The 27,011-nt window shown below is 49.5% G+C and overlaps 1 protein-coding gene across 1 annotated transcript in view; it reads right to left on the bottom strand.

Annotated features, from left to right (window-relative positions):
• CFAP57 (cilia and flagella associated protein 57) overlaps positions 1–27,011 on the bottom strand; it is a 90,605-nt gene that overhangs the window by 31,751 nt on the left and 31,843 nt on the right. Inside the window, exons 15-19 of the mRNA XM_040360866.1 lie at positions 19,847–20,037; positions 16,692–16,865; positions 8,316–8,474; positions 4,617–4,760; positions 3,413–3,529 (exon numbers count right to left, since the gene is read on the bottom strand). Of these exons, the coding sequence (XP_040216800.1) occupies positions 3,413–3,529; positions 4,617–4,760; positions 8,316–8,474; positions 16,692–16,865; positions 19,847–20,037 (785 nt within the window). The remainder of the gene's footprint in view (positions 1–3,412; positions 3,530–4,616; positions 4,761–8,315; positions 8,475–16,691; positions 16,866–19,846; positions 20,038–27,011) is intronic.

Genomic DNA, 27,011 nt, shown 5'->3' with positions numbered 1-27,011 from the left:
CCAGGAAACAAAAAAGAACTCGGGAACTTTCTATGCAACACAACTCTAGACGTACATATATTTTTTTTCGAGTTTTGTCCAAAAAAAAAAAGAAGTTTTGACGTTGCTTCCCCCCTGCAATGGTATGTAGATGTTTGGGGGTCCATCTTCCCCCTCATTTGTCTCCATGCTACAGAGGAAGAAAGATCCGATCTCCTCCGCCGATACCCACAGCTCCGCTAAGCCGCAGAGGGCACCAGAGAGCAGCAGGAGGGGGGCCCTTCTCCAGCCACCGATAAAAGTGATCTTGCAGCGAATCCGCTGCAGAGACCACTATTATCGGAAACTGGACCGCTCACTGAAGAAGAGAATACTGGGGTTATGGTAGCTGCTGCCATAACAAAGATATCCCTCTTCAAAGTACCACCGTATATCGGTGTGACCCGGGCCGGTAGTGGTAAATAATGCTGTTAACCACTTCAGACCCGCGCTATAGCCGAATGACGGCTACAGCGCGGATCTGAATATCCAAAATGCCAATTGACGGCGGCCCCTTTGGGCGTTCCCCGCGCACGCTCCAGAGCGTGCAGCGGGGAAACTCTGTGTTGGCCGTGTCCCTTGGACACAGCCAATCACAGATCACCGCGAACGGCCAATCAGAGTGGCCGTTTGCGATGCGATCTGTGCGGCCAATGAGAGATGATCTCATTTGTAAACATGTGAGATCATCTCTCATTGCCGTTTTTCCAGCGGTGCTGTCTCTGGAGAGGAGACCGATCTGTGTCTCTTGTACATAGGGACACAGATCGGTCACCTCCCCCAGTCACCCCCTCCCCCCCACACAGTTAGAACACTATGTAGGGAATACATTTAACCCCTTCCTCACCCCCTAGTGTTAACCCCTTCCCTGCCAGTCACATTTATACAGTAATTAGTGCATATTTATAGCACTGATCGCAGTATAAATGTGAATGGCGCCAAAAATGTTTCAAAAGTGTCCGATGTGTCCGCCATAACGTCGCAGTCCCAATAAAAATCGCAGATCGCCGCCATTTCTAGTAAAAAAAAAATAAAAAAATAATAATTCTGTCCCCTATTTTGTAGGCGCTATAACTTTTGCGCAAACCAGTCGCTTATTGCGATTTTTTTTTTTTTTACCAAAAATATGTAGAAGAATACGTATCGGCCTAAACTGAGAAAAAAAAATGTTTTTTTTTTTTTTTAAATTAGGATATTTATTATAGCAACAAGTAAAAAAATATTGTATTTTTTTTCAAAATTGTGGCTCTATTTTTGTTTATAGCGCAAAAAATAAAAACCGCACAGGCGATCAAATACCACCAAAAGAAAGCTCTACTTGTGGGAAAAAAAGGACGTCAATTTTGTTTGGGAGCCACGTCGCACGACCGCGCAATTGTCAGTTAAAGCAACGCAGTGCCGGAAGCTGAAATTTCACCTGGGCAGGAGGGGGGTATATGTGCCCAGTAAGCAAGTGGTTAATTAAAGTGGATGTAAACCCGAATTTTTTTTTTTTATGTCACAATGTAGAGTATAAGATTTCCTATCATCTGTGCCCAGTCTTGCCACACAGAGTTAAATCAGCTCTGAGCAATCCTTTTATTGTTCAGTGAAATAAAACAGACTTAGTCCGTTCCGCCCCCTTGCTGTGAGTGACAGGTATATCTCGTGCACTAGCCTGGAGACGGGCATTATTTTTTAATTCCCACCCCTCACTCCTTTTCTGAAGTGATGTGGTTACTTTTCTGGATTTTGACTGGATGTTAGTGATAATAGCAGAATTTAGTGTAAGGAAAACACAGGAAAAAATGCATATTGACAAGGGGAGTGTAAAGGTGGACAGGGAGTCTACTGACATCACGACTCCACCCACCAAGCTCCAGACAACAGACCCACCCACAGAATCTGCAGTTTATCAGTTCTTATAACAGACAGAGGGGAGACATGTGACAGGTGAGGATACATGCAGGAGGCATCTATATCCTTATAGATCAGCACTATGGCAGTAGTTTAGAAAGGATGCGAGGGGCTTTACATCCACTTTAACCACTTAACCCCCGGACCATATTGCTGGTCAAAGACCAGAGTACTTTTTGCGATTCGGCATTGCGTCGCTTTAACTGACAAATGCGCGGTCGTGCGACGTGGCTCCCAAACAAAATTGGCGTCCTTTTTTCCCCGCAAATAGAGCTTTCTTTTGGTGGTATTTGATCACCTCTGCGGTTTTTATTTTTTGCGCTATAAACAAAAATAAAGCGACAATTTTGAAAAAAATGAATATTTTTTACTTTTTGCTATAATAAATACCCCCCAAAAATATATAAAAAAAACTTTTTTTTTTCCTCAGTTTAGGCCGATACGTATTCTACCTATTTTTCGTAAAAAAAAAATCTCAATAAGCGTTTATTGATTGGTTTGCGCAAAATTTATAGCGTTTACAAAATAGGGGGTATTTTTATGGCATTTTTATTAATATTTTTTTTTTACTAGTAATGTCGGCGATCAGCGATTTTTTTCAGGACTGTGACATTATGGCGGACACTTCGGCGGATAACTGTGGCGGCTGGTCGGCAAACAGTTAAAGGAGAATTAACAAAAAAAAAAAAGTTTAATTAAATCCACAAGGGACTTTTTTTTAACCCTACTATTCCTTTATATTGGCTTTTAAAAAAATTCAAATGCGACAATTTAGAAATCGGATTTAGCCTAGGTTCACACTGCTGCGAATTCAAAATCGCGGTAAAATGCGCGATTTTACCGCTATTTCGCGGCTGCGATTTTGCCGCGATTTCGGCCGCAATTTAATGTAAATCGCGGCCCGAAATCTCAAAAAGTAGTACAGGAACTACTTTTTGAAATCGCAGATGCGGCGTCGCACTGATTAGGACAGTGCCTTTGCCGACAATTGCCGCCGATTTGAGATGCGATTTGACATGTCAAATCGCATCTCAAATCGTTCCAAATCGTACCCAGTGTGAACCAGGGCTAAAGGTTGAGCACTGGGAAACACTTTTTGAAATATAAAAAGGGCATTATATATACAACTATATAGATCAGACCAAAATGAGGGACAAATGAGGAGGAATGAGGGACAGAGGGACAGAGGGACTTTTCTCCAAATCAGGGACAGTCCCTCAAAATCATTGACAGTCCCTCGAAATCATTAACAGTCCCTCGAAATCATTAACAGTCCCTCGAAATCAGGGACAGTGCCTCGAAATCAGGGACAGTGCCTCGAAATCAGGGACAGTGCCTCGAAATCAGGGACAGTGCCTCGAAATCAGGGACAGTCCCTCGAAATCATTGACAGTCCCTCGAAATCATTGACAGTCCCTCAAAATCAGGGACAGTCCCTCGAAATCAGGGACAGTTGGGATGTAAACGTAGTTGATGGCGCTCCAGATCACGGACTCACCTTCTGCCGCTCTCTCTGCATCTCCCGGTCTGTAGCCTTCAGCTTCTGTCTCAGCTCGGTGATGTTGAGGTCCAGCTGGGTGTTCTGCTTGTGGAATCGCTCTAGCTCGGCCTCCATCTGTAGGACAGGTAGAGTTTATAGAACTCCATAAAGACAGATTAAAGAGGCGCTGGGCCTTAAAATACTGTTCATGCAGTCAAATGTGGTGAAATTTCAGGCAAACTCTCAAAAAGGCTTCCCAACAACAGCAAGGCTTCCCAAAAATGTGTATTGAAAGTACCCCAAACCACAGTGGCGGCCCATAATGCAGTGCAAATCACCTGCGATGTCCGTGCGATGCGATTTCAGCCATACAGATCGTATGGCTGAAATTGCATCGCATTCGGACTAAACCAGGAGTCTCAAAACTGGCGGCCCTCCAGCTGTTGCAAAACTAAAAGTCCCATGAGGCATTGCAAGGCTGACAGTTACAAGCATGACTCCCACAGGCAGAGGCATGACGGGACTTGTAGTTTTGCAACAGCTGGAGGGCCTCCAGTTTCAGAGCCCTGGACTAAACTAACACAGGACTTTTTTTTTGGTACACACGCAATGCGAGCTGAAATGGGGGTGTAATTAACAATGTATTGACACTCACCGCAGTTCGCATAGGGCAGTGTGAACTGCCGTGCGAGTCGGGTGCGATGCGGGAAATCCGCAGTGGATTCACTGCATCGGCCCTAAAGCGGGGTTCCACCAGCGATTTTTTTTTTAAGTCAGCAGCTACAAACACTGTAGCTGCTCTGCTGACTTTTAATAAGGACACTTACCTGTCCTAGGCGCCCACCATCCTCACTAAGGGAAACAGGCTGTGGAGCCTTGCGGCTTCACTGCCCGTTTGCTACTGCGCATGCGCGAGTCTCGTGGTGCTTTGTGAATGGGCGGCTGCTTTCTGGGATACACACACACAGTTCCCAGAAGACAGTACGCCCCATTCATCAGAAGACAACGCGAGGATGACGAGGAAGAAAAGTGGACGCGCATGCGCAGAACGACAGAGACGTCACACCGCCTCCCGTTCGTAAGTAGAAGTCCTTCGCAAGTTGGATGTTCGTAACGCGGGGACTGCCTGTAATGCAGCCATTGCTGGAGTTCATGTCCACAGGAAAAAGGGGGTTCAAAGAGGATGCAGGGTAAAAGAAGTATGTTATTTTAAAAAAATAACCTCCTGAATCTGCTCCTTCTTCTCTTTGATTTCGTTCTCTCTGGGTTCAATTTGTTTCTTCAGTTCCTTGATTTTGTAATCAAGAACAAATTTGAACTTCTCCAGTTCTTGATTCTTCTTCTTCAGGTCATAGATTCTCTTCTCCTGGATTAGAGACAAGGGAAGAGGGGATGTCAGCCATGATAGTCAGGTAAAGTTATTATAACACAATTATCAGTTATCAGAGGTGGTCCCGGCGTGACGGGCCCTATACCCAGCGTGAAGGGCCCTATTCCCAGCGTGAAGGGCCCTATACCCAACGTGAAGGGCCCTATACCCAACGTGAAGGGCCCTATACCCAGCGTGACGGGCCCTATACCCAGCGTGACGGGCCCTATACCGAGTCGGGGATGACTATCTGAGGGCAGTCAGGATGCAGGGCCATCTTAATAGTATCATGGGCCCCTGGGCAAGGTAATGTTTTGGGGCCCCTACAATGGAGACAGTGCAGGTAAACAGAAATCAAGTACGTAAAGGGCAGACAAGCTGAGTTTTCCCCTTTTGGGTGGAGCTCCACATTAACTACTCTACCACGGGAAAGCTGTCCTGTGCATATAATATATCTGCTAGATTGATGCCTCCCCAGCACTCTGGCCCCTCTACACCCCAGATATCCCCCCAGCACTCTGACACCTCTACACTCCAGATATCCCCCCAGCACTCTGACCCCTCTACACCCCAGATATCCCCCCAGCACTCTGACCCCTCTACACCCCAGATATCCACAAGCACTCTGACCCCTCTACACCCCAGATATCCACAAGCACTCTGACCCCTCTACACCCCCCAGATATCCCCCAAGCACTCTGACCCCTCTACACCCCAGATATCCCCCCAGCACTCTGATCCCTATTTCCCCCCAGATATCCCCCCAGCACTCTGACCCCTCTACACCCCAGATATCCCCCCAGCACTCTGACCCCTCTACACCCCAGATATCCCCCCAGCACTCTGACCCCTCTACACCCCAGATATCCCCCCAGCACTCTGACCCCTCTACACCCCAGATATCCCCCCAGCACTCTGACTCCTCTACATCCCAGATATCCCCCCAGCACTCTGATCCCTCTACACCCCAGATATCCCCCCAGCACTCTGACCCCTCTACACCCCAGATATCCCCCCAGCACTCTGACCCCTCTACACCTCAGATATCCCCCAGTACTCTGACTTCTCTACATCCAAGATATCCCCCCAGCACTCTGACCCCTCTACACCCCAGATATCCCCCCCAGCACTGTAACCATATACCATAAGATACCCCTTGTATTGTGACCCAACTACATCCCTGATACCCCTAAACTGTGACCTTTCTACATCCCTGATACCTCTAGCACTATAGCCACCCAAGCTACCCCAAGCATTGCAACCCCCTATACACCCCACATCCCCCCCCAGCATTGTTTTCCCCCATACACCCTTGACCTCCCCCGGCACCATTATTCCATCCATGTAGTACCCCCTTTTCCAGTGGAGATACAGTGCTGCCGACTCAGCAGCTCCCACTAGAGCTCCTACCCCGCAGCCTTTGAGTCCCAAGCATTCAAGCTGCATGGGGCGGGGGTTTAGAGCATCACTGGCACTCTGGCCCTCTCTGCTGGCTGTGAAATAATAGGTATCAATCTGCACAGCACAGTGCACCGCTGCCAGCCCGCCTCCCCTGTGTATCATCACTCTCAGTGCCATCATGGCCCCCCCCCCCCCCCAATTTCGGGACAGCATGAGCTCAAGGACCAGCTACTTTGGGGAAAGTGCAGGGGCCCCCCCTTGCAGCTGGGGCCCCTGGGCAGTGCCCAGGTGTGCCCTCTCATTAAGACAGCCCTGTCAGGATGTTCCTTCATATTTGTCTACCTTCCTATGAAAGCCTCTCAGCTCTATAGATTTATTTTACACTTAGTGGTGTATTTATTAAAAATTTTAACAAGAATCCGCCCAGTCAAAACACATATACAGTGCCTTGAAAAAGTATTCATACCCCTTGAAATTTTCCACATTTTGTCATATTACAACCAAAAACGTAAATGTATTTTATTGGGATTTTATGTGATAGATCAACACAAAGTGGCACATAATTGTGAAGTGGAAGGAAAATGATAAAGGTGTTAAATTTATTTTTTCAAATAAATATCTGAAAAGTGTGGGGTGTACATTTGTAGTCTGTCCCCTTTACTCTGATACCCCTAACAAAAATCTAGTGGAACCAATTGCCTTCAGAAGTCACCTAATTAGTAAACAGAGCTCACCTGTTTAATCTCAGTGAAAAAATACAGCTGTTCTGTGAAGCCCTCAGAGGTTTGTTAGAAAACCTTGGTGAACAAACAGCATCATGAAGGCCAAGGAACACATCAGACAGGTCAGGGATAAAGTTGTGGAGAAGTATAAAGCAGGGTAAGGTTATAAAAAAAATATCCCAAGCTTTGAACATCTCACGGAGCTTCTGTTCACAGAGCCAGCGCTCCCGCTAGGCAAACTAGGGCAGCTGCCCAGTGTGCACTGCTGCCTAGGGGGCGCAGCCATAGCCGCTGACTTCCCCTCTAGCCTGGCCGGGGAACACAAGAGGCTGAAAAATGTCTGGTGGGCACAGCTTAAGAGTGGGGAGCCGGATGGCAGGAGACAGAGGACGACAGTGGGGAGCCGGATGGCAGGAGACAGAGGACGACAGTGGGGAGCCGGATGGCAGGAGGCAGAGGACGACAGTGGGGAGCCGGATGGCAGGAGACAGAGGACGACAGTGGGGAGCCGGATGGCAGGAGGCAGAGGACAACAGTGGGGAGCCGGATGGCAGGAGACAGAGGACGACAGTGGGGAGCCGGATGGCAGGAGGCAGAGGACAACAGTGGGGAGCCGGATGGCAGGAGACAGAGGACAACAGTGGGGAGCCGGATGGCAGGAGACAGAGGACGACAGTGGGAAGCCGGATGGCAGGAGGCAGAGGACAACAGTGGGGAGCCGGATGGCAGGAGACAGAGGACAACAGTGGGGAGCCGGATGGCAGGAGACAGAGGACGACAGTGGGGAGCCGGATGGCAGGAGACAGAGGACGACAGTGGGGAGCCGGATGGCAGGAGGCAGAGGACGACAGTGGGGAGCCGGATGGCAGGAGACAGAGGACGACAGTGGGGAGCCGGATGGCAGGAGGCAGAGGACGACAGTTGGGAGCCGGAGGGGACAAGGTGGGCACAGCTGAGGAGGTGGGCGCCATCAGGACCATCAGGTCTCCGGATGTAGGCAAAACTATCCTGCCCGAAGAGTCTGCTCTATATATATATTTTTGGGGGATATTTATTATAGCAAAAGGTAAAAAATATTGCTCTATTTTAGTTTATAGCGCAAAAAAAACAAAACCGCAGAGGTGATCAAATACCACCAAAAGAAAGCTCTATTTGTGGGAAAAAAGGACGCCAATTTTGTTTGGGAGTCACGTCGCACGACCGTGCAATTGTCAGTTAAAGCGACGCAGTGCCGAATCGCAAAAAGTGCTCTGGTCTTTGGCCAGCCAAATGGCCCGGGGCTGAAGTAGTTAAGGGGACATTAAATGCAGAGATCTGCTTTATTATAGAGCTGTAAAGTTCCTAAAAGATCCAATTTTATTACGTATGGGAAGTTGTCATGGGTGAAATGTGCACAGTCCAGGTAGCTGTGTGTGTCGGGGGGTCTCACCTTGTCCTGGATGGTCTCATCCCTCTCCTGGATTTCTCTCTTCAGACCCTGAATGTCCTTCTCTAGAGATTTGATCACCCCCTGCAGCTTCTGCTGTTCCAGCCTCATCTTCTCAATGTCTGCGGCACGTTCCTCGATGTCCTTCTGCAGGCTGCTGAACTATACAAGGGACAGGCCACACATAAGACTGATTATCCACATGAAATATAATGAGAATCCAGAATAGAAGATAGGAAATAAAGGGGCTCTCCTTATATTTATGATACTCTCCTTATATTGGTGTCAGTGGTAGGAATAGTGACCCAACCAGAGGCGTGACTAGAACCCTCAGGGCCTCGGTGCAAGAAACCATTTCAACCATAAAAATGTATAAATAAAAAATAATATCATACAATCCCGTATACCCAACTCCATTCCCACAGTTTATCCAGAGGAAGGCGAAAAACCCCAGCAGAGCATGAGATCCAATTTGCTGCAGCAGGGGAAAAAATTCCTTCCTGATCCCCCGAGAGGCAATCGGATTTTCCCCGGATCAACTTTACCTACAAATCTTAGTACTCAGTTATATTCTGTACATTTAGGAAATAATCCAGACCTTTCTTAAAGCAATCTACTGAGCCAGGCAGAACCACCTCTGGAGGGAGTCTGTTCCACATTTTCACAGCTCTAATGCCCCATACACGCGATCGGTTTTCCTGTTGGAAAAAGTCAGAGGAGAGCTTTTGGTCGGGAATCCTGACCGTGTGTATGCTTCATCTGACTTTTTCCAACAGGAAAACGGCCAAAATTGTCTGGCAAAATATAGAGAGCTGGTTCTCTTTTTTCCCGTTGGGATTACCGACTGACTTTTTCCCGTCGGAAATCCCGACCGCGTGTACGGGGCATTACTGTGAAAAAAACTTTCCGTATTTGGAGGTGAAATCTCTTTTCCTCTAGACGTAAAGAGTGCCCCCTTGTCCTCTGTGATGACCGTAAAACGAATAACTCAACACCAAGTTCACTATATGGACCCCTTATATATTTGTACATGTTGATCATATCCCCCCTTATTCTCCTCTTCTCAGGAGTGAAGACATTCAGTTCCTCTAATCTTTCCTCCATGCCTCTTATCAGTTTGGTTGCCCATCTCTGCACTTTCTCCAGTTCCCCGATATCCTATATGAGAACTGGGGCCCAAAACTGAACTGCATATTCCAGATGAGGTCTTATTAATGATTTGCACAAATTATATCTCTCTCTCTGGAGTCCATACCTCTCTTATACAAGAAAGGACTTTGCTCGCTTTGGAAACCACAGCTTGGCATTGCATGTTATTATTGAGCTTATGATCAACTAAAACCCCCAGATCCTTCTCCACTACGGATCCCCCCAGATCCTTCTCCAATACGGATCCCCCCAGATCCTTCTCCACTACAGATCCCCCCAGTTGTACTCCCCCTAGCATGTATGATACATGCATATTCTTAGCCCCCCCCCAGTTCTACTTTAAACACTTCCTGCCGGCCGTACGACTTTGTACCGCCACAGTGTGGATGCCAATTGCCGGGAGGCCGTCTATATACGGCCTCCAGCCACTGGGGGGCGCACGCATGCCTGCTGCATCACCGAGATGCCGATGCGCGCGCCTGGCGGCCGCGATGTCCGCCATGCACCCGCAATCGGCGGTTACACAGACAAGGATGTGGATCTGTGTGTGTAAACACAGAGATCCACGTCCTGTCAGGGAGAGAGGAGACCGATCTGTGTCCCTTGTACATAGGGACACCGATCGGGTCACCTCCCCCAGTCAGTCCACTTCCCCCACAGTTAGAAACACTATGCAGGGCACACATTTAACCCCTTCCTCACCCCCTAGTGTTAACCCCTTCCCGGCCAGTCACATTTATACAGTGATCAGTGCATATTTATAGCACTGATCGCAGTATAAATGTGAATGGTGCCAAAAATGTGTCAAAAGTGTCCGATGTGTCCGCCATAATGTCGCAGTCCCAATAAAAATTGCAGATCGCCGCCATTACTAGTAAAAAATAATAATAATAATTCTGTCCCCTATTTTGTAGGCGCTATAACTTTTGCGCAAACCAGTCGCTTATTGCGATTTTTTTTTTAATTTACCAAAAATATGTAGAAGAATACGTATCGGCCTAGACTGAGAAAAAAAAATGTTTTTGTTTTTTTTAAAATTGGGCTATTTATTATAGCAACAAGTAAAAAATATTGATTTTTTTTTTTTTAAATTGACGCTCTATTTTTGTTTATAGCGCAAAAAATAAAAACCGCAGAGGTGATCAAATACCACCAAAAGAAAGCTCTACTTGTGGGAAAAAAAGGATTTTTGTACTCACCGTAAAATCCATTTCTCTGAGTTCATAGACGGACACAGCCTTCATTGACCTTAGGGTTATGCTTCTTCCTACCAGGAGATTTAGGCAGAATTCTACAGCACTTAAGGTGTTAAAAACTTTCCTTCATGCTGCTCCTCCCAGGGGGCGTGGCTCCCCCAGGCATAACCCACACCTTGCTTTAGCAGCCTCAGTTCGTAACAAGCAGTACAAACAAAGGAGGGGTGGGTGCTGTGTCCGTCTATGAACTCAGAGAAATGGATTTTACGGTGAGTACAAAAATCCTTTTTTCTCTTTCGTTCATAGACGGACACAGCCTTCATTGACCTTAGGGATGTCCCCAAGCAGTGTCAAAAAAATTCGAGGGGTGGGAAAAATAACACAGCAAAAACAGGTTACACCCCAAACAAAAACCGGAGTTACTCAACGGAGGAACTCCAACCTTAAACTGCCGCCTGTAACACCCTGCGGCCAATGGAGGCATCCGAAGATGCACTCACATCCACCATATAAAACTTTGAAAAAGCGTGGACCGACGACCAGGTCGCAGCCTTACACACCAGTAACACAGAGGCTTGGTGTCGGAAAGCCCAAGAGGCCCCGATCGCCCTGGTCGAATGCGCCATGACCCGAAAGGGGGGCGCCCGCTCTTCAGGGCATAGGCCTGAAGCACAATCCGTCGGATCCACCTGGAAATGGTGGCCGACGAAACTGCCAGGCCCTTACTGGGACCGGACACAGACACGAACAGCGAGTCCGACATCCGGAACGGAGCTGTCGCCGACAAGTAAACTCGAAGGGCCCGAACCACATCCAAAGAATGTAAAGTGGCCTCCTTCGGGTTCTTCGGCTGAGGACACAAGGATGGAAGAACAATGTCCACATCCAAGTGAAAAGTCGAAATGACCTTAGGGAGAAAAACGGCTGCGGCCGCAGCACCACCTCATCCTTACGGATGACCAAGCAGGGAGCCTTGCAAGACAAGGCCACCAGAACAGACAGACACCCGTCTGATCGAGGTAATTGCTACCAGAAATAAAATCACCTTTTGTGACAATAAAACAAAAAACCTCCCGAATGTCCTCAAAGGGAGCATCCCGAAGCACTGAAAGGACTAAATTCAAGTCCCATGGGGGTAATGGAGGTCGCACCGGAGGGGCCACCTGCCAGACCCCCTGACCCAACGCACGCACCCAGGAGTGCTATGCCAAGGGTCGCTGCAAGTAAAAAACAGCCAGAGCAGAAATCTGGCTCCTAACCGTACGTAAGGCGAGAGCCTGAACCACTCCCTGCTGCAAAGACAGCAGAATCCTGTACACAACGCATGTACGAGAGTGCCAGTTCATCTCCCCACACACAGAGAAGTAGGCCTTCCATGTATGAGGAAAAAACCTACGTGAGGTAGACCTCCGTGCAGGCAGCACGGTAGAGACCACCGAGCCCAATAGGCCTCGGTCCTTAAGCCCCTGGCTCTCAACAGCCACGCCGCTAAGGCCGGTGGCTGTGAAACAGGGTGGAAGATTGGACCCTGTAACAGAAAATCAATTCCCAGGGGAAGACGCTAGGGGGCGTCTGCCAGCAGACGCACCTGGTCCGCGTACCAGAAGCGACGCGGCCAATCTGGGGCAATCAGGACCGATAGAATCCCTACAGCTTCTACTCTGCGCAGCAGGCGAGGAAGAAGCTTCCGAGGAGGGAAGGTGTAAAGTAGGCGACAGCGACCCCAAGGAGCCACCAACGCGCCTGACGCGTCCGCCCACGGGTCCTTAAACCTGGCCACGAACCGTGGCACCTACCGATATAGAGACGGGACGCTAGAAGGTCCACGTCCGGAGTGCCCCACTTTCGGCACAGACCCCGAAACACCTGCGGGTGGAGAGACCACTCTCCTTGGCCCAGTGCAGTGCGACTTAGGTAGTCGGCTAGCCAATTCCGTATTCCCGGAATGTACCCGGCCGATAGAGCCGGAACGGACCCTTCGGCCCACCGAAAGGATGCGCGCGACCCCCGTCGCTGCAACAGAACTCCGTGTGCCTCCCTGATGATCAACCTACGCCACGGACGTGGTGTTATCGGACAGGATCCTGACCGGTCGGCCCTGTAGATCCAGGGACCACCTGGTAAGGCAAAGCTTGATTGCTCGGAGCTCCAGAACGTTGATCAGTAGGCAGGACTCCACCTGAGTCCAGTGCCCCTGGGCTGACTGGGTGCCCCAAGCGCCCCTCCCCAACCGGAGAGGCTGGCACCCGTCGTGACCACTGTCCAGTGGCCTGCAGAAAAATGACTTTCCGGCCCGAAGCACCGGAAACGCCAGCCACCATACCAGGGGAGACATGATCAGATGACTCAACTGAATCTGGTAATCCAGAGATGACGGAAGCTAGTCCCATCGTGACAGCAGTTCCCTCCGTAGTACCCTGGCGTGGAATTGGGCATACGGAACCGCCTCGAAAGAGGCTACCAACTGACCCAGAACCTTCCTGCAGAATCGCAGAGATGACCGCTTCTGGGTCGGCAACTGCTGCACAGCAGATAGCAGAGTCTGAAGTTTTTCCGCTAGGAGAAAAACACTCCCGCCCCGGAGGAATCCAGGACCAGTCTCAGGTATCCCCGAGACGGAATCAACCCTGATTTCAGGACAATCCAGAAACCAGCCGAACACTCGGAGAGCCTGACACGTGATAGACACGGCTCCACCAATGCAGAGCTCGAAGAAGCTCGTAGGAGAATGTCGTCCAGACATCCCATGATAACAAACCCCCGCTGTCACAGCCGGGCCAGTATCGGTACGAGCACCTTGGCGAAAACCCGCCGAATGGGAAGGACACCATTGAAAATGGTCCCCCCCGACCGCAAAGCACAGAATCTCTGGTGGTTTGAGGATATGCAGGTACACGTTCATGACATCCAAGGATGCCAGAAAAACCTGACAAAACAAAACGAGGGACTTGAGGCCCAGGATCGACCGGGCCCCATCCTCCATGGGGACACAAACAGAATGGAGTAAAACCCTGAGACCGTTCCAACGAGGGAACTGGCACAATCATTACCCTGACCAGAAGATCCTGGACAGCCCCTGACGGAGTCAACCGGCGAACCGGAGGAGGCCAGAAGCCGGAGGAAAAAAACCTGTTTGGCAGACAAGAGAGAAACTCAATCTTGTACCCCAAGGAAAACACTTCGCAATGCGAAGCCAGTCTCCCACCCGAGACACGGGCGGGAGCAGACCTTCAGGCGGAAGCAGGTATGTCCGCAGACTTGTTAGGCATGCGGTATCCGGTGCGCTGCTACCCCGCAGCGGGGATTCAAGCACCATGTAGACCTACCCCCACCGCACAGGGCGAGCGAAAAAACGCTCGGAGGTAGGCAAGGAGGGTCCTTGCACAGGGCGAGGTCCCTAGCCCTTCCCAAACCGTGGGAACAGCATGCGCTTACCACCTGTGGCATCCTCAATGATGCCAGTCAGGGAAGACCCAAAAGGACCGTTCACCCTTAACGGTGATCACCAAGGCCACCTTAGAGGTCCTTCTTCCAGCTCCTGCAGCAGGAGCTTCGCCCTTTTAGTCGGGGCCTGCCAGGGCCCCGGCCAGAGCCGGCCTCACCGCCGAACCCACCACCGTGAATAGGGAGCGGGCCACGGCCTCCACTCTCCTATCAGCGGGATCCTGAAATGCAGGAGCCCCTTCCACAGGCAATGTGGTGGCCTTGCGCAGTCTGGACACAGGGGGGTCCACTGGCGGAGGAGAGACCTACTTTATTTTTTTTTTTTTTTTTATTTTTTTTAAAACCCCCCTCAAGGGGGTAACGGGTTGCAAAGTTTTTTTGACAAACTTTTTGCGGTGCATCCCATTCCTTGTATAACATATAGTCCAAATAAGGAACACAAGGAAACACTTCAGCGATGCGTGGTAGTCTGCTGGTACTGACACGGAGGTGTCTCCGCCACATCCTCAATTTTTAGAGCCTCACGCACCGCAGAAACAAGAGCTCCAACAAATTCTTGCCAGCAACTGACTGCAGCAGAGTCATCCTCACTATCCATAAGGGTTAAAACCCGCAGCCTCTGACATAACAGAACCAGAAAAAAACAGCGATTCTGTGTCATCCCCAGAAGCAGGCTTCAGGGAGGGGGCGCTTTTTTACCCCCCATCCGGGCACTAGCTGCTTCAAACCTGGCAAGAAACCCAGGACAGCCAACATAACAGATGTGGCAGGGGGAGGGGCGTTAAGGGTTAACTCAGGCATCGCTTGAGTTCCATAGTGTCAGCGCTGAGTCACCCACCCTGCAAGGCAGGACAAAAAAACCCCACTGGTCACCTCCTTGCTGCTATTGCAGAGCATGGGGGCCCCCGGTATTCACCACCCCACCCAGCTGCAGAGGGAGCTGAAAAACCTCAGGTGTGCTCTGATGTGCTGACTGTGACTGTGTATTCACCTCATGGAAGATTCACAGCACTAAAACTGTAACAGCACTAAAACTGACCAGAGGCTGTGCCGAGTCATCTCAGGGAAGAATCACATCGTTACCAAGGAGATTTCCAAGACGGCCGCTGTCTGAGGTAAAAATTACCTCATAGAACACAGCAGCACTGACTGCTTTGTTACCTCAGAAAATAATCACAGCGTTACCAAGGAGATTTCCAAGACGGCCGCTGTCTGAGGTAAAAATTACCTCATAGAACACAGCAGCCCTGACTGCTTTGTCTGTTACCTCAGAAAAGAATCACAGCGTTACCAAGGAGATTTCCAAGACGGCCGCTGTCTGAGGTAAAAATTACCTCATAGAACACAGCAGCACACAGCAGCACCCCCCAGAGTAACAACACAGTCCCCCTAACAACACACGGGCCCCGGTGGTAACAAAGAAAACCCAGGAGGCCCCCCTTCACAGCCACTACCCAGTCAGGGGAAGGAGGGAGAGGAAGGGGAGAGAGGAAAGCAGGGCGGACCCTCAGTCGACCTCCCCAGGGAAACCACCAGCCAGACCACTTACCTGAGTAAGGGGCCACTACTTACCTGTCCTGCGACTACCCGGCTGGAGGTATCCCAGACAGAACCAACGTCCGTAAACGGCATGGCTGTCGGCCAGACACACTGTGACAAAGCCATAGAGACCGGTCATATGTGTGCCCTAGAACCAAAGTTCCCCGGCCGCCCCTGGAGCAATGGGGCCTGTCGTGGACGTCCCAAAGCTGAGCTGAGGGCCGGCACACGCTCGAAGGCCGAACATGGGGGGACTACAAGAGTCGAGGACCCAGCCTGTCACCCAGTCGGCTGTTGATAGAAGAATCGCAGGATTCAAAAATGCAGGAACAAAATAATAAAAAAAACGAGAAAAAAAAAAAATCGCCAGAAAAAAACTCCAGAGTCCAGGAACTCCAGAGATAGCCTTGACCTCCTGTCGTTAGGCAGAAAACAAACTGAGGCTGCTAAAGCAGGGTGTGGGTTATGCCTGGGGGAGCCACGCCCCCTGGGAGGAGCAGCATGAAGGAAAGTTTTTAACACCTTAAGTGCTGTAGAATTCTGCCTAAATCTCCTGGTAGGAAGAAGCATAACCCTAAGGTCAATGAAGGCTGTGTCCGTCTATGAACGAAAGAGAAAAAAGGACGTCAATTTTGTTTGGGAGCCATGTCGCACGACTGCGCAATTGTCAGTTAAAGCGCTGCAGTGCCGGAAGCTGAAATTTCACCTGGGCAGGAGGGGGGTATATGTGCCCAGTAAGCAAGTGGTTAAACTGTTTATGGCCATGAGTTACACCATGGAGGACAGGAAAAGCAGACTGAGATATCTGCTAATGCTTTGGTGAGGTGGGCTCGGATGCAATCCAAAAACCTGTTGATTCTGTCAGAAATTCAAAGCTGTCCTGTGTCCTGTGCACACTTCCAATGTTATCTCAAAAACAGTCCTAGTTATCTTCTATGACTACAGAATGATTAGAGAACAATACAAGGAAGCAAAATACATGAAAAAAGGAATAAAATAAGGAATCAATAAAGGAAAACAAAACAAATTATCATTGTTTGGGTTTAGTCACCTTCTTCCTCATGATCCCGTTCTCCCCCTTCAGTCGCAGTGCGGTTTCTCTCTCATCCCGTAGACGGCGCTCATATTTTATTTTTACATCTTGGATCTCTCGGTCTGCGTCCTCCTCTATCTGCTTCTTTGTCTCTTCAAACTCTCTGTGGTGTTGTCGGGCTTCATCCTGGGTCTGGTAAGACAGATGGGGCATTGGGTTAACCACTACAGTCCCGAGCCTCTTTCTGAGATTTGTTGTTTAAAAACATTTTTTTTTGCTCAAAAATTACTTAGAACCCCCAAATATTCTATACATATTTTTTTCTAACACTCTAGAGAATAAAATAGCGGTCGTTGCAATACTTTCTGTCACAGCGTATTTGCGCAGTGGTTTTACAAGCACACTTTTTTGAGAACAAAATACACGTTTTTTTTATAAAAAAATAAGACAACAGTAAAGTTAGCCCAATTTTTTTTTATATTATGAAAGATAATGTTAAGCCGAGTAAATTGATACCCAACATGTCACGCTTCAAATTGCGCCCGCTCGTGGAATGGTGACAAATTTTACCCTTTAAAATCTCCATAGGTGACGTTTAAAAAATTCTACAGGTTGCATGTTTTGAGTTACAGAGGAGGTCTAGAGCTAGAATTATTTCTCTCGCTCTACCGATCGCGGCGATACCTCACATGTGTGGTTTGAATACCGCTTTCATATGCGGGCGCTACTCACGTATGCGTTCACTTCTGCACACGAGCTCGGCGGAACGGGGCGCATTTAAAAATGAATAAAAAATCTTACTTATTTTACCTTTTTTCACTGTTCTTTAAAATAAAAATTGTGTAACTTGTATTCCTATTACAAGGAATGTATACATCCCTTGTAATAGAAAAAAGCATGACAGGTCCTCATATGAGATCTGGGGGTCAAAAAGACCTCACATCTCATATTTACAATAAAATGCAATAAAAAAAATGAATAATAATAATAAAATGGCCCTTTAAGAGCTATGGGCGTAAGTGATGTTTTGACATCGCTTCCACCCTGTAATGACTTGGAGACGGGTGGGGCCATCTTCCCCCTCACTTGTCTCCATGTCAGGCTAGAGACAGGTCCGGATCGCCTCCGCCGCTACCAACAACCAGGGTAAGCGGCGGAGGGCACCGGAGCGCGGCATCTCCCGCCGCCGATAAAAGTGATCTTGCAGCGAATCCGCCGCAGAGACCACTTTTATCTGAAAGGGAACCGCCGGCTCTTAAAGAGGATACGGGGGGTTATGGTAGCTAGCTGAAACCATCATTGGTGTTGTGACACTGACTGCCAAGTGATGTTGGACCTGGAACTATTCAGGCACCATGAAATCCGAGGTCAATCCGCCACAGCTCAAGGAACCCCCGAGCAACCTCGGAAAGAACCCTGGTTGGGAATGCCTGGTGTAAGGTCGACTCCCTTCACAAAGCCTGGAAAAATTCTGCAGTGAACTAAAGCTGGGGTTGCATATGTACACTGTAGCCAGATGACTTCTTTCCTATACCATATACAGTGGAACCTCGGATTACGAGCATAATCCATTCCAAGAAAATGCTTGTAATCCAAAGCACTCGCATATCAAAGTGAGTTTTCCCATAGAAGTCAATGGAAACTAAAATAATTTGTTCCACATTGATTTCTATGGCATGCAATACCGCATGTGGCCAGAGGTTGGAGAAGGGGGGCACCAGAAAGACTCGGAAATACTCTGAGATCGTTCGGCTGCCCTCGGAAAGGCTTGGAAACACTCGCGACTGAGTATTTCCAAGTGTTTCCGAACGGCTCTGATCAGCTACGGCACCCCCGCACCTCTGGCCAAATGCGGTACTGCACACCGCAGAGGCTCGAATCCTGCTCGTTTCGCAAGACAACACTCGCAAACCGAGTCAAGATTTATAAAAAAAATATTGCTCGTATTGCGAAACGCTCGTTATCCGCGTTACTCGCAATCTGAGGTTTTACTGTACTTGATTGCCCCACTAGTACCACCCCACTTCTTTATCTCTTTTTCTGCTAGCACCAACAACATGGGGACACACAGGGCTGCTGTTAAAACTACGGGGCCCCATACAGCCAACCTGAAAGGCCCCCCCCACCACCACCAAATAAGCACAGTTTGTTTGCTTCACCACTTTGGTGGTATCCTCCATGCTCCTCCATGTCCTGGATATCTTCTCCCGTCCTCTCCTGATAGGCGTCCAATCACAGCGCCAGTCGTTTCAGCCAATCAGGTGATGGATAACAGACCCGAGCACCTGATTGGCGGAGAGGCGGTTCAGTGTTAGAAAAACTAATATTCATTCGCTTTTCTAACACAACTGGGTAAACTGAGCCTATGGCTCTAATCAGGTGCTTCAACCACCCCCCCCCCCCCTCCCCAGTAAATCAGGTGCCCAGTGCCCGAAAAGGGGTCTGGCACCTGAATAGGGGGTGGCAGAAGCGGCCATGGATAGATTAATGCAATGCATGAATCTATCTATTGGTGATAGAGGGGGTGGCTGGAGAGAGGGGGCGGTGCCCGTGTGCCCCTTATGGACGCACCGCCACTGGATTCCCCCATCCACCTCTAATGTGTTGATGAGAATTGAATCTGAATCATCTATGGGCTGCTTGGGGGTTTATTCCTACAGCACAGCATAGACTGGAGTCAAAGTGAGAGGTTGCACTGTGGCCTTGTCCAGGGCCGTCCCTACCATGGGACCCGATGATACCATTGTACCAGGTGGCACTTTCAGGGGGGCGGCAAATTGGCGCCCGCCCGCCATCCCATTCCGCCAGCTCCGCTCTCCACTCCACTGTGGGGCTAATTGCCGCCCCACCGCTCCTCCCGTTCCGCTCTCCGCTCCACTGTGGGGCTAATTACATGAATAGAGCCATAACAGGTCCTTTTTATACTCCTATACATGTAAACAACCATAACAGGTCCTCTTTATACTCCTATATACATGTATAGAGCCATGATAGGTCCACTTTAGTTATCATGATATAAAATAATGGATGTGGGGGCATTTTGGTTGGCGTAATTTTTTTTGGGGGGCAGCATTTCATTCTTGGTACCAGGCAGCGCAATGTCTTGGGCCGGCACTGGCGTTGTCCCCTCTACTACAGAACCGTATTGTAATGCCCGGCTCTGCTGATCTTACCTGCTGCAGATGGGTCGCCTTGTCATGCAGTTTAGTCTCGTAGTACTCAGTCAGTTCCTCCAGAGCCTGGCTCTTATTTTCCTCCAGTTCATGCAACTGACGCTCGTCTTCCTCCTGCATCCGCTGCGACTTCACCTGCAGCTCCTGGTACTTTTCATACTCCAGCAGAAGCTTCTGGTTATTGGTCGTCTCTGGAGATAAAGAATAAGAAGAATGAAAAAAACAGTCATGGAATACAAGCAACCAATCACAAATTTCCTTTATTTCCCAAGCTGCTCTAAACTGACAAGTGCAATCTGATGATGATTGGTGGGTTGCTGCACTTTAAACATTCAGAGGAAGCTTTGTATTCATTCGCAGAACACAAAGCTGCCTTTGAATGTCTGAGTGCCGCTCAATGTGAAACGGGAACCCAGAACTCTATGCAGTACATACAGTGTTTAGAGACAATGAAGCACTTAGTGAAGCAAATAGTTAGTTTGGACCAGCTTGGTCCAAACAAACTATTTAAAATGACATGAAACATGGACATGAGCTTTAAATAGGCTCTGCCATCACCCAAGATGGCAGCAGAGGCCACGTGGGGCGCCAGCGTCCAATCACACAGCTGTCTCCCCATGACGGCAGGAAGTCATAGAGCAGGCATGTCCAAAGTCTGGCCCGTGGGCCAATCGTGTCCCGCGTTCCGCCTGGTTATTTGGACATATATATATCTTTTGTGGCTCAGACGATCTCCCAGCGCCAGGGCCACAAAAGATGTATATGCCTTGGATGGGACAGGGAGGAGGTGGGACGAGTGCCATACACACACAGGAAAATTTCCTGTTTACCGTCAGCCTCTGTAATAGGAAGTCCCGTCTCCGGCGTTGCCATTGGGAGACTTTTTTGTCCATCAAAAGAGGCGGGACTTTCTATTAACCACTTCCAGACCTTAGGTGTTTTTCAGATTCGGTGTTTGCAAGACTAAAACAGTTTTTTCTGCTAGAAAATTACTTAAAACCCCCAAACATTATATATATTTTTTTTCTAACACCCTAGAGAATAAAATAGTGGTCATTCCAATACTTTTTGTCACACCGTATTTGCGCAGCGGTCTTACAAGCGCACTTTTTTTGGAAAAAATTCACTTTTTTGAATTAAAAAATAAGACAACAATACATTTGGCCCAATTTTTTTATATATTGTGAAAGATAATGTTACGCCGAGTAAAATGATGCCCAACATGTCACGCTTAAAAATTGCGCCCGCTCGTGGCATGGCGTCAAATTTTTACCCTTAAAAATCTCGATAGGCGATGTTTAAAAAATTCTAGAGATTGCATTTTTTGAGCTACAGAGTAGCTCTAGGGCTATAATTATTGCTCTCGCTCTAACGATCGCGGCGATACCTCACTTGTGTGATTTGAACACCGTTTTCATATGCGGGCGCTACTCGCGTATGCGTTCGCTTCTGCGCGCGAGCTCGTCGGGACGGGGCGCTTTAAAAAAAACATTTTTTTGTTTTCTTATTTATTTTTATTTATTTTATTATTTTTTACACTGAAAAAAAAAAAAATAATAATTTGATCACTTTTATTCCTATTACAAGGAATGTAAACATCCCTTGTAATAGAAAAAAGCATGACAGGTCCTCTTAAATATGAGATCTGGGGTCAAAAAGACCTCAGATCTCATATTTGGGCTTAAATGCAAAAAAAAAAAAAAAAAAAAGTCATTTTTTCAAATGACCAAAAAAAAAATTTGTCTCTTTAAGCGGCTGGGCGGGACTGACGTTTTGACGTCACTTCCGCCCAGCCGAGCTATGGGGACGGGCGAAGGAGATTTTTCCTTCAGTCTCGTCCCCGCTCACCAGCCGACAGCACCCGATCGCCTCCACCGCTACCGACGGCTCCGGTAAGCGGCGGAGGGCGCGGGAGAGCGGCGGGAGGGGGGGGGGGCCCCTCTCCCGCCACCGATAACGGCGATCTCGCGGTGAATCCGCCGCGGAGACCGCCATTATCGGATTCCAGACCGTGCACACTAAAGATTGATACCTCGATTGTGGCAGCAGCTGCTGCCGTTACCGAGATATCAATCTTTAAAAACAGGACGTACATCGTCGTGCGCAGGTCTGGAAGTGGTTAAAGAGGCCGTGTGTAAACAGGAGATTCTCCTGTAGGTAATCTTTGGCGCTCGTGAGTGCATTCCTGGCAATGGTGGGTGCTGCATTCCTGGCAATGGTGGGTGCTGCATTCCTGGCAATGGTGGGTGCTGCATTCCTGGCAATGGTGGGTGCTGCATTCCTGGCAATGGTGGGTGCATTCCTGGCAATGGTGGGTGCTGAATATGGGCACTGACCCTTATTTTGCTTCACAGTTCTTTATTTGAAAACATTTTTTTTTTCCTGAAACTTCGCTCTTAAAGTGAAGGTGCGTGTTATACGCCTATAAATACGGTATATCCAAATAATACGCCTGAGCTCATCTCTTTACTCACACACAGAGAATTCTTGTTGGGCCGTGTATTAGTTGCTCGAACTAACACACTTATAGCTAGATTCAGAAAGCTTTACGCCGGCGTATCAGTAGATATGCCGACGTAACTCTGAATCTGCGCCGTCGTAAATTTAAGCGTATTCTGGAAACCAGATACGCTTAAATTAGGCCAAGATACGAGCGGCGTAAGTCTCCTACGCCGTCGTAACTTAGTGTGCAATATTTACGCTGGCCGCTAGGTGGCGCTTCCGTTGAGTTCGACGTAGAATATGCAAATGCCTAGATACGCCGATTCAGAAACGTACGTGCGCCCGGCGCATTTTTTTTACGTCGTTTACGTATGGCTTTTTCCGGCGTAAAGTTAGTCGAACAAATAGCTGGCCTAGTCAATGTTAAGTATGGCCGTCGTTCCCGCGTCGAAATTTGAAATTTTTACGTCGTTTGCGTAAAACGTCCGTGAATGGGGCTGGACGTAATTTACGTTCACGTCGAAACCAATACATCCTTGCGGCGTACTTTGGAGCAATGCACACTGGGATATGTACACGGACGGCGCATGCGCCGTTCGTAAAAAACGTCAATCACGTCGGGTCACCACCCATTTACATAAAACACACCCCCCTCATCCTCATTTTAATTAGGCGGAGTTACGCCGGCCCCATTTACGCTACACCACCGTAACTTAGGAGGCAAGTGCTTTGTGAATACAGCACTTGCCTCTCTGATTTACGGCGGCGTAGTGTAAATACGATACGCTACGTCGCCGTAACAATGCGCGCATCTACCTGAATCCAGCTATTAGACTGAATTTTAATGGTTCAAAGAATGTCAAGAAAAATGGTCGGCCCTCACGCATGTTCACTTCATTAAATATGGCACTCTTTGAAAAAAGTTTGGACACCCCTGTCATAGAGGAACCAACTTCCTCACAACTCTGCGGCTTTGGTGGCTCTGCGGCTTTGGTGGCTCTGCGGCTATGGTGGCTCTGCGGCTATGGTGGCTCTGCGGCTATGGTGGCTCTGCGGCTATGGTGGCTCTGCGGCTATGGTGGCTCTGCGGCTATGATCTAGAAATGAAGGTCCAGTCATCCCAATGGAAGTCGTATCTTTGAAGGGAACTAAGGGCCAAATCCTCAGCCAGGCGGCGTAACTTAACTTTCAGCAGTTAAGTTACACTGACTTAAAGTTTTTACCTAAGTGCCTGATCCACAAAGCACTTACGTAAAAATTTCAAGCCGTGTAAGTTAAGTGCCGCCGTCGTAAGGCGTTCCTCCTCTCCGGGGGGCGTTTACAATTTAAATGAGGCGCGCTCCCGCGCCGGCCGTACTGCGCATGCGTGTGACGTCATTTTCCCGACGTGCATCGCGCGAACGTAATTGACGCCGGGCGGCTTTGTGGATTGCGACGGGACACTAAAGTTGCGACGGGTGAAAACAAAGACGCGCCGGGAAAACAAATAATTCAAAAAAAAAATGACAGCGTCGCTCAGCATGCATTCCTGAGAGGGAGAACTCCATGCCAATTTTCAAAGAAAAAACCGGCATGGGTTCCCCCCCCCAGGAGCATACCAGGCCCTTAGGTCTGTTATGGGTTGTAAGGAGACCCCCCTACGCCGAAAAATTTACGTAGGGGGTCCCCCTACAATCCATACCAGACCCGTATCCAAAGCACGCTACCCGGCCGGTCAGGAATGGGAGTGGGGACGAGCGAGCGTCCCCCCCCCTCCTGAGCCGTGCCAGGCCGCATGCCCTCAACATGGGGGGGTTGGGTGCTCTGGGGCAGGGGGGCGCACTGCGGGCCCCCCCACCCCAGAGCACCCTGTCCCCATGTTGATGAGGACAGGACCTCTTCCCGACAACCCTTGCCGTTGGTTGTCGGGGTATGCGGGCGGGGGCTTATCGGAATCTGGGAGTCCCCTTTAATAAGGGGGCCCCCAGATACCGGCCCCCCACCCTAAGTGAATGGATATGGGGTACATCGTACCCCTATCCATTCACCTGTAGGCAAAAAGTAAAATGTAGTAAACACACAACACAAGGGTTTTTAAAATAATTTATTATTCTGCTCCGGATGCCCCCCCTGTCTTCGTTATTAGCTCAATTACCGGGGGGGGCTTCTTCTTCCACTCTCCGGGGGTCTTCTTCCACTCTCCGGGGGTCTTCTCCGCTCTCCGGGGGGGGTTTCTTCTTCCGCTCTCCGGGGGGGGGGGGCTTCTCCGGACTCCGGGGGGCTTCTTCCATCTTCTCCCCTCTTCCGCTGTTGACTCTGCGAACCCCGGTTCTTCTGCAGATGTCCGGTGCCTTCTTCTTCAGCGCTGGCTGCCTGCTATCTGTGTGTGTTAGCTCGATTTCAAACAGGCAGCCGGCGCGGTCTTCTGTGACGTCAGGGTCTTCTGTTCTTCTCCCCTCTTCCGATGTTGTCTCGTCGCCTCTTGTCGCTGCAATGATGGAAGCGCGCCTTGCATCCCATTTATATAGGCATCACCGTCCCATCATGCTCCGGTAGGTACCCACGTGGTGGGTGCACGTGGGTAGGCACCCACCACGTGGGTACCTGCCGGAGCATGATGGGACGGTGATGCCTATATAAATGGGATGCAAGGCGCGCTTCCATCATTGCAGCGACAAGAGGCGACGAGGCAACATCGGAAGAGGGGAGAAGAACAGAAGAGGAGACCCTGACGTCACAGAAGACCGCGCCGGCTGCCTGTTAGAAATTGAGCTAACACACAAACATAGCAGGCAGCCAGCGCTGAAGAAGAAGGCACCGGACATCTGCAGAAGAACCGGGGTTCGCCGAGTCAACAGCGGAAGAGGGGAGAAGATGGAAGAAGCCCCCCGGAGTCCGGAGAAGCCCCCCCCCCCCGGAGAGCAGAAGAAGAAACCCCCCCCGGAGAGCGGAGAAGCCCCCCGGAGAGTGGAAGAAGATCCCCGGAGAGTGGAAGAAGAAGCCCCCCCTGGTAATTGAGCTAATAACGAAGACAGGGGGGGCATCCGGAGCAGAATAATAAATTATTTTAAAAACCCTTGTGTTGTGTGTTTACTACATTTTACTTTTTGCCTACAGGTGAATGGATAGGGGTACGATGTACCCCATATCCATTCACTTAGGGTGGGGGGCCGGTATCTGGGGGCCCCCTTATTAAAGGGGACTCCCAGATTCCGATAAGCCCCCGCCCGCATACCCCGACAACCAACGCCAAGGGTTGTCGGGAAGAGGTCCTGTCCTCATCAACATGGGGACAGGGTGCTCTGGGGTGGGGGGGCCCGCAGTGCGCCCCCCTGCCCCAGAGCACCCAACCCCCCCATGTTGAGGGCATGCGGCCTGGCACGGCTCAGGAGGGGGGGGGGACGCTCGCTCGTCCCCACTCCCATTCCTGACCGGCCGGGTAGCGTGCTTTGGATACGGGTCTGGTATGGATTGTAGGGGGACCCCCTACGTCAATTTTTCGGCGTAGGGGGGTCTCCTTACAACCCATAACAGACCTACGGGCCTGGTATGCTCCTGGGGGGGAACCCATGCCGGTTTGGATTTTCCAAATTGCCGTGGAGTTCTCCCTCGGGAATGCATACCAAATGCCGTCGCTTGAATGGGCCTTTACAAGGTGTGACTAACTTTACACTTTGTAAAAGCAGCCCTAGTTTTACACCAGGCAAACTAACACTTACGGCGAAAAAACGAAGCACAAAAGCTTTGAGGATCGCCCTAAGTGCTAATTTGCATACTAGAAGAGGCATTTCGACTCGAAATGCCCCCAGTGGCGGATGCGGTACTGCATCCTAAGATCCGGCAGTGTAAGTCCCTTACAGATGTCGGATCTTCTGCCTAACTTAGGAAAACTGCTTCTGAGGATCAGTTCCAAAGTTAGAACCAGAGATACGACGGCTTACGCCGGAGTATCTCTTTTGTGGATATGGCCCTAAGTCTGCATTGCCCATGTACGTTTCTTGTCTCTTCCTCAATAAATGTCTCTGCTTTTCATGTTACATGGCTGAATACTTTCCAGACAGACCCTGTGGGCCAGATTCACAAAGAGATACGACGGTGTATCTACAGATACACCATCGTATCTCTGACTTACACTGGTCCTATCTATGCGCCTGATTCATAGAATCAGTTACGCATAGATATGGCTTAGATCTGACAGTGTTACACTGTCGGATCTTTTTTTAAATTTAAAAATGGCGATAAATAATATGTAAATCAGCGAGATACGCAAATTCACGAACGTACGCGGACCCGTCGCAGTGTTCTTACGTCGTTTCCGTAGCGGTTTTCCGTTGTATACTTACCCCTTCTTTTATCAGGCGCAGCCAATGTTAAGTATAGCCGGCGTTCCCGCGTCGAATTTGAAATTTCCTGCGTCGTTTGCGTACGCCGATTCACGAACACACGCGTCGCAAGTCCCGCTTACGTCGCAACCACTGACGTCCTAGTGACGTCAGTGGGAGCAATGCACGCCGGGAAATTCCCCGGACGACGCATGCGCATTTAAATCGGCGCGGGAACGCGCCTGATTTAAATATGACACTCCACTAGCCGCGGAATTTGAATTCCGCTGGGGGATTTAGGATCCGCCGTCGCAAGTTTGGAGGTAAGTGGTTTGTGAATTAGCCACTTGCCTCCTAAACTTGCGGGAGCAGATCTTAATTCACGTAGATCGAGCGGATCTATAGATCCGCTGAGCTACGTG

This window comes from Rana temporaria, chromosome 7, assembly GCF_905171775.1.
Source record: "Rana temporaria chromosome 7, aRanTem1.1, whole genome shotgun sequence".
Classification (NCBI taxonomy): Eukaryota; Metazoa; Chordata; class Amphibia; order Anura; family Ranidae; genus Rana; species Rana temporaria.
This window is presented reverse-complemented; position numbering and strand designations above follow the sequence as displayed.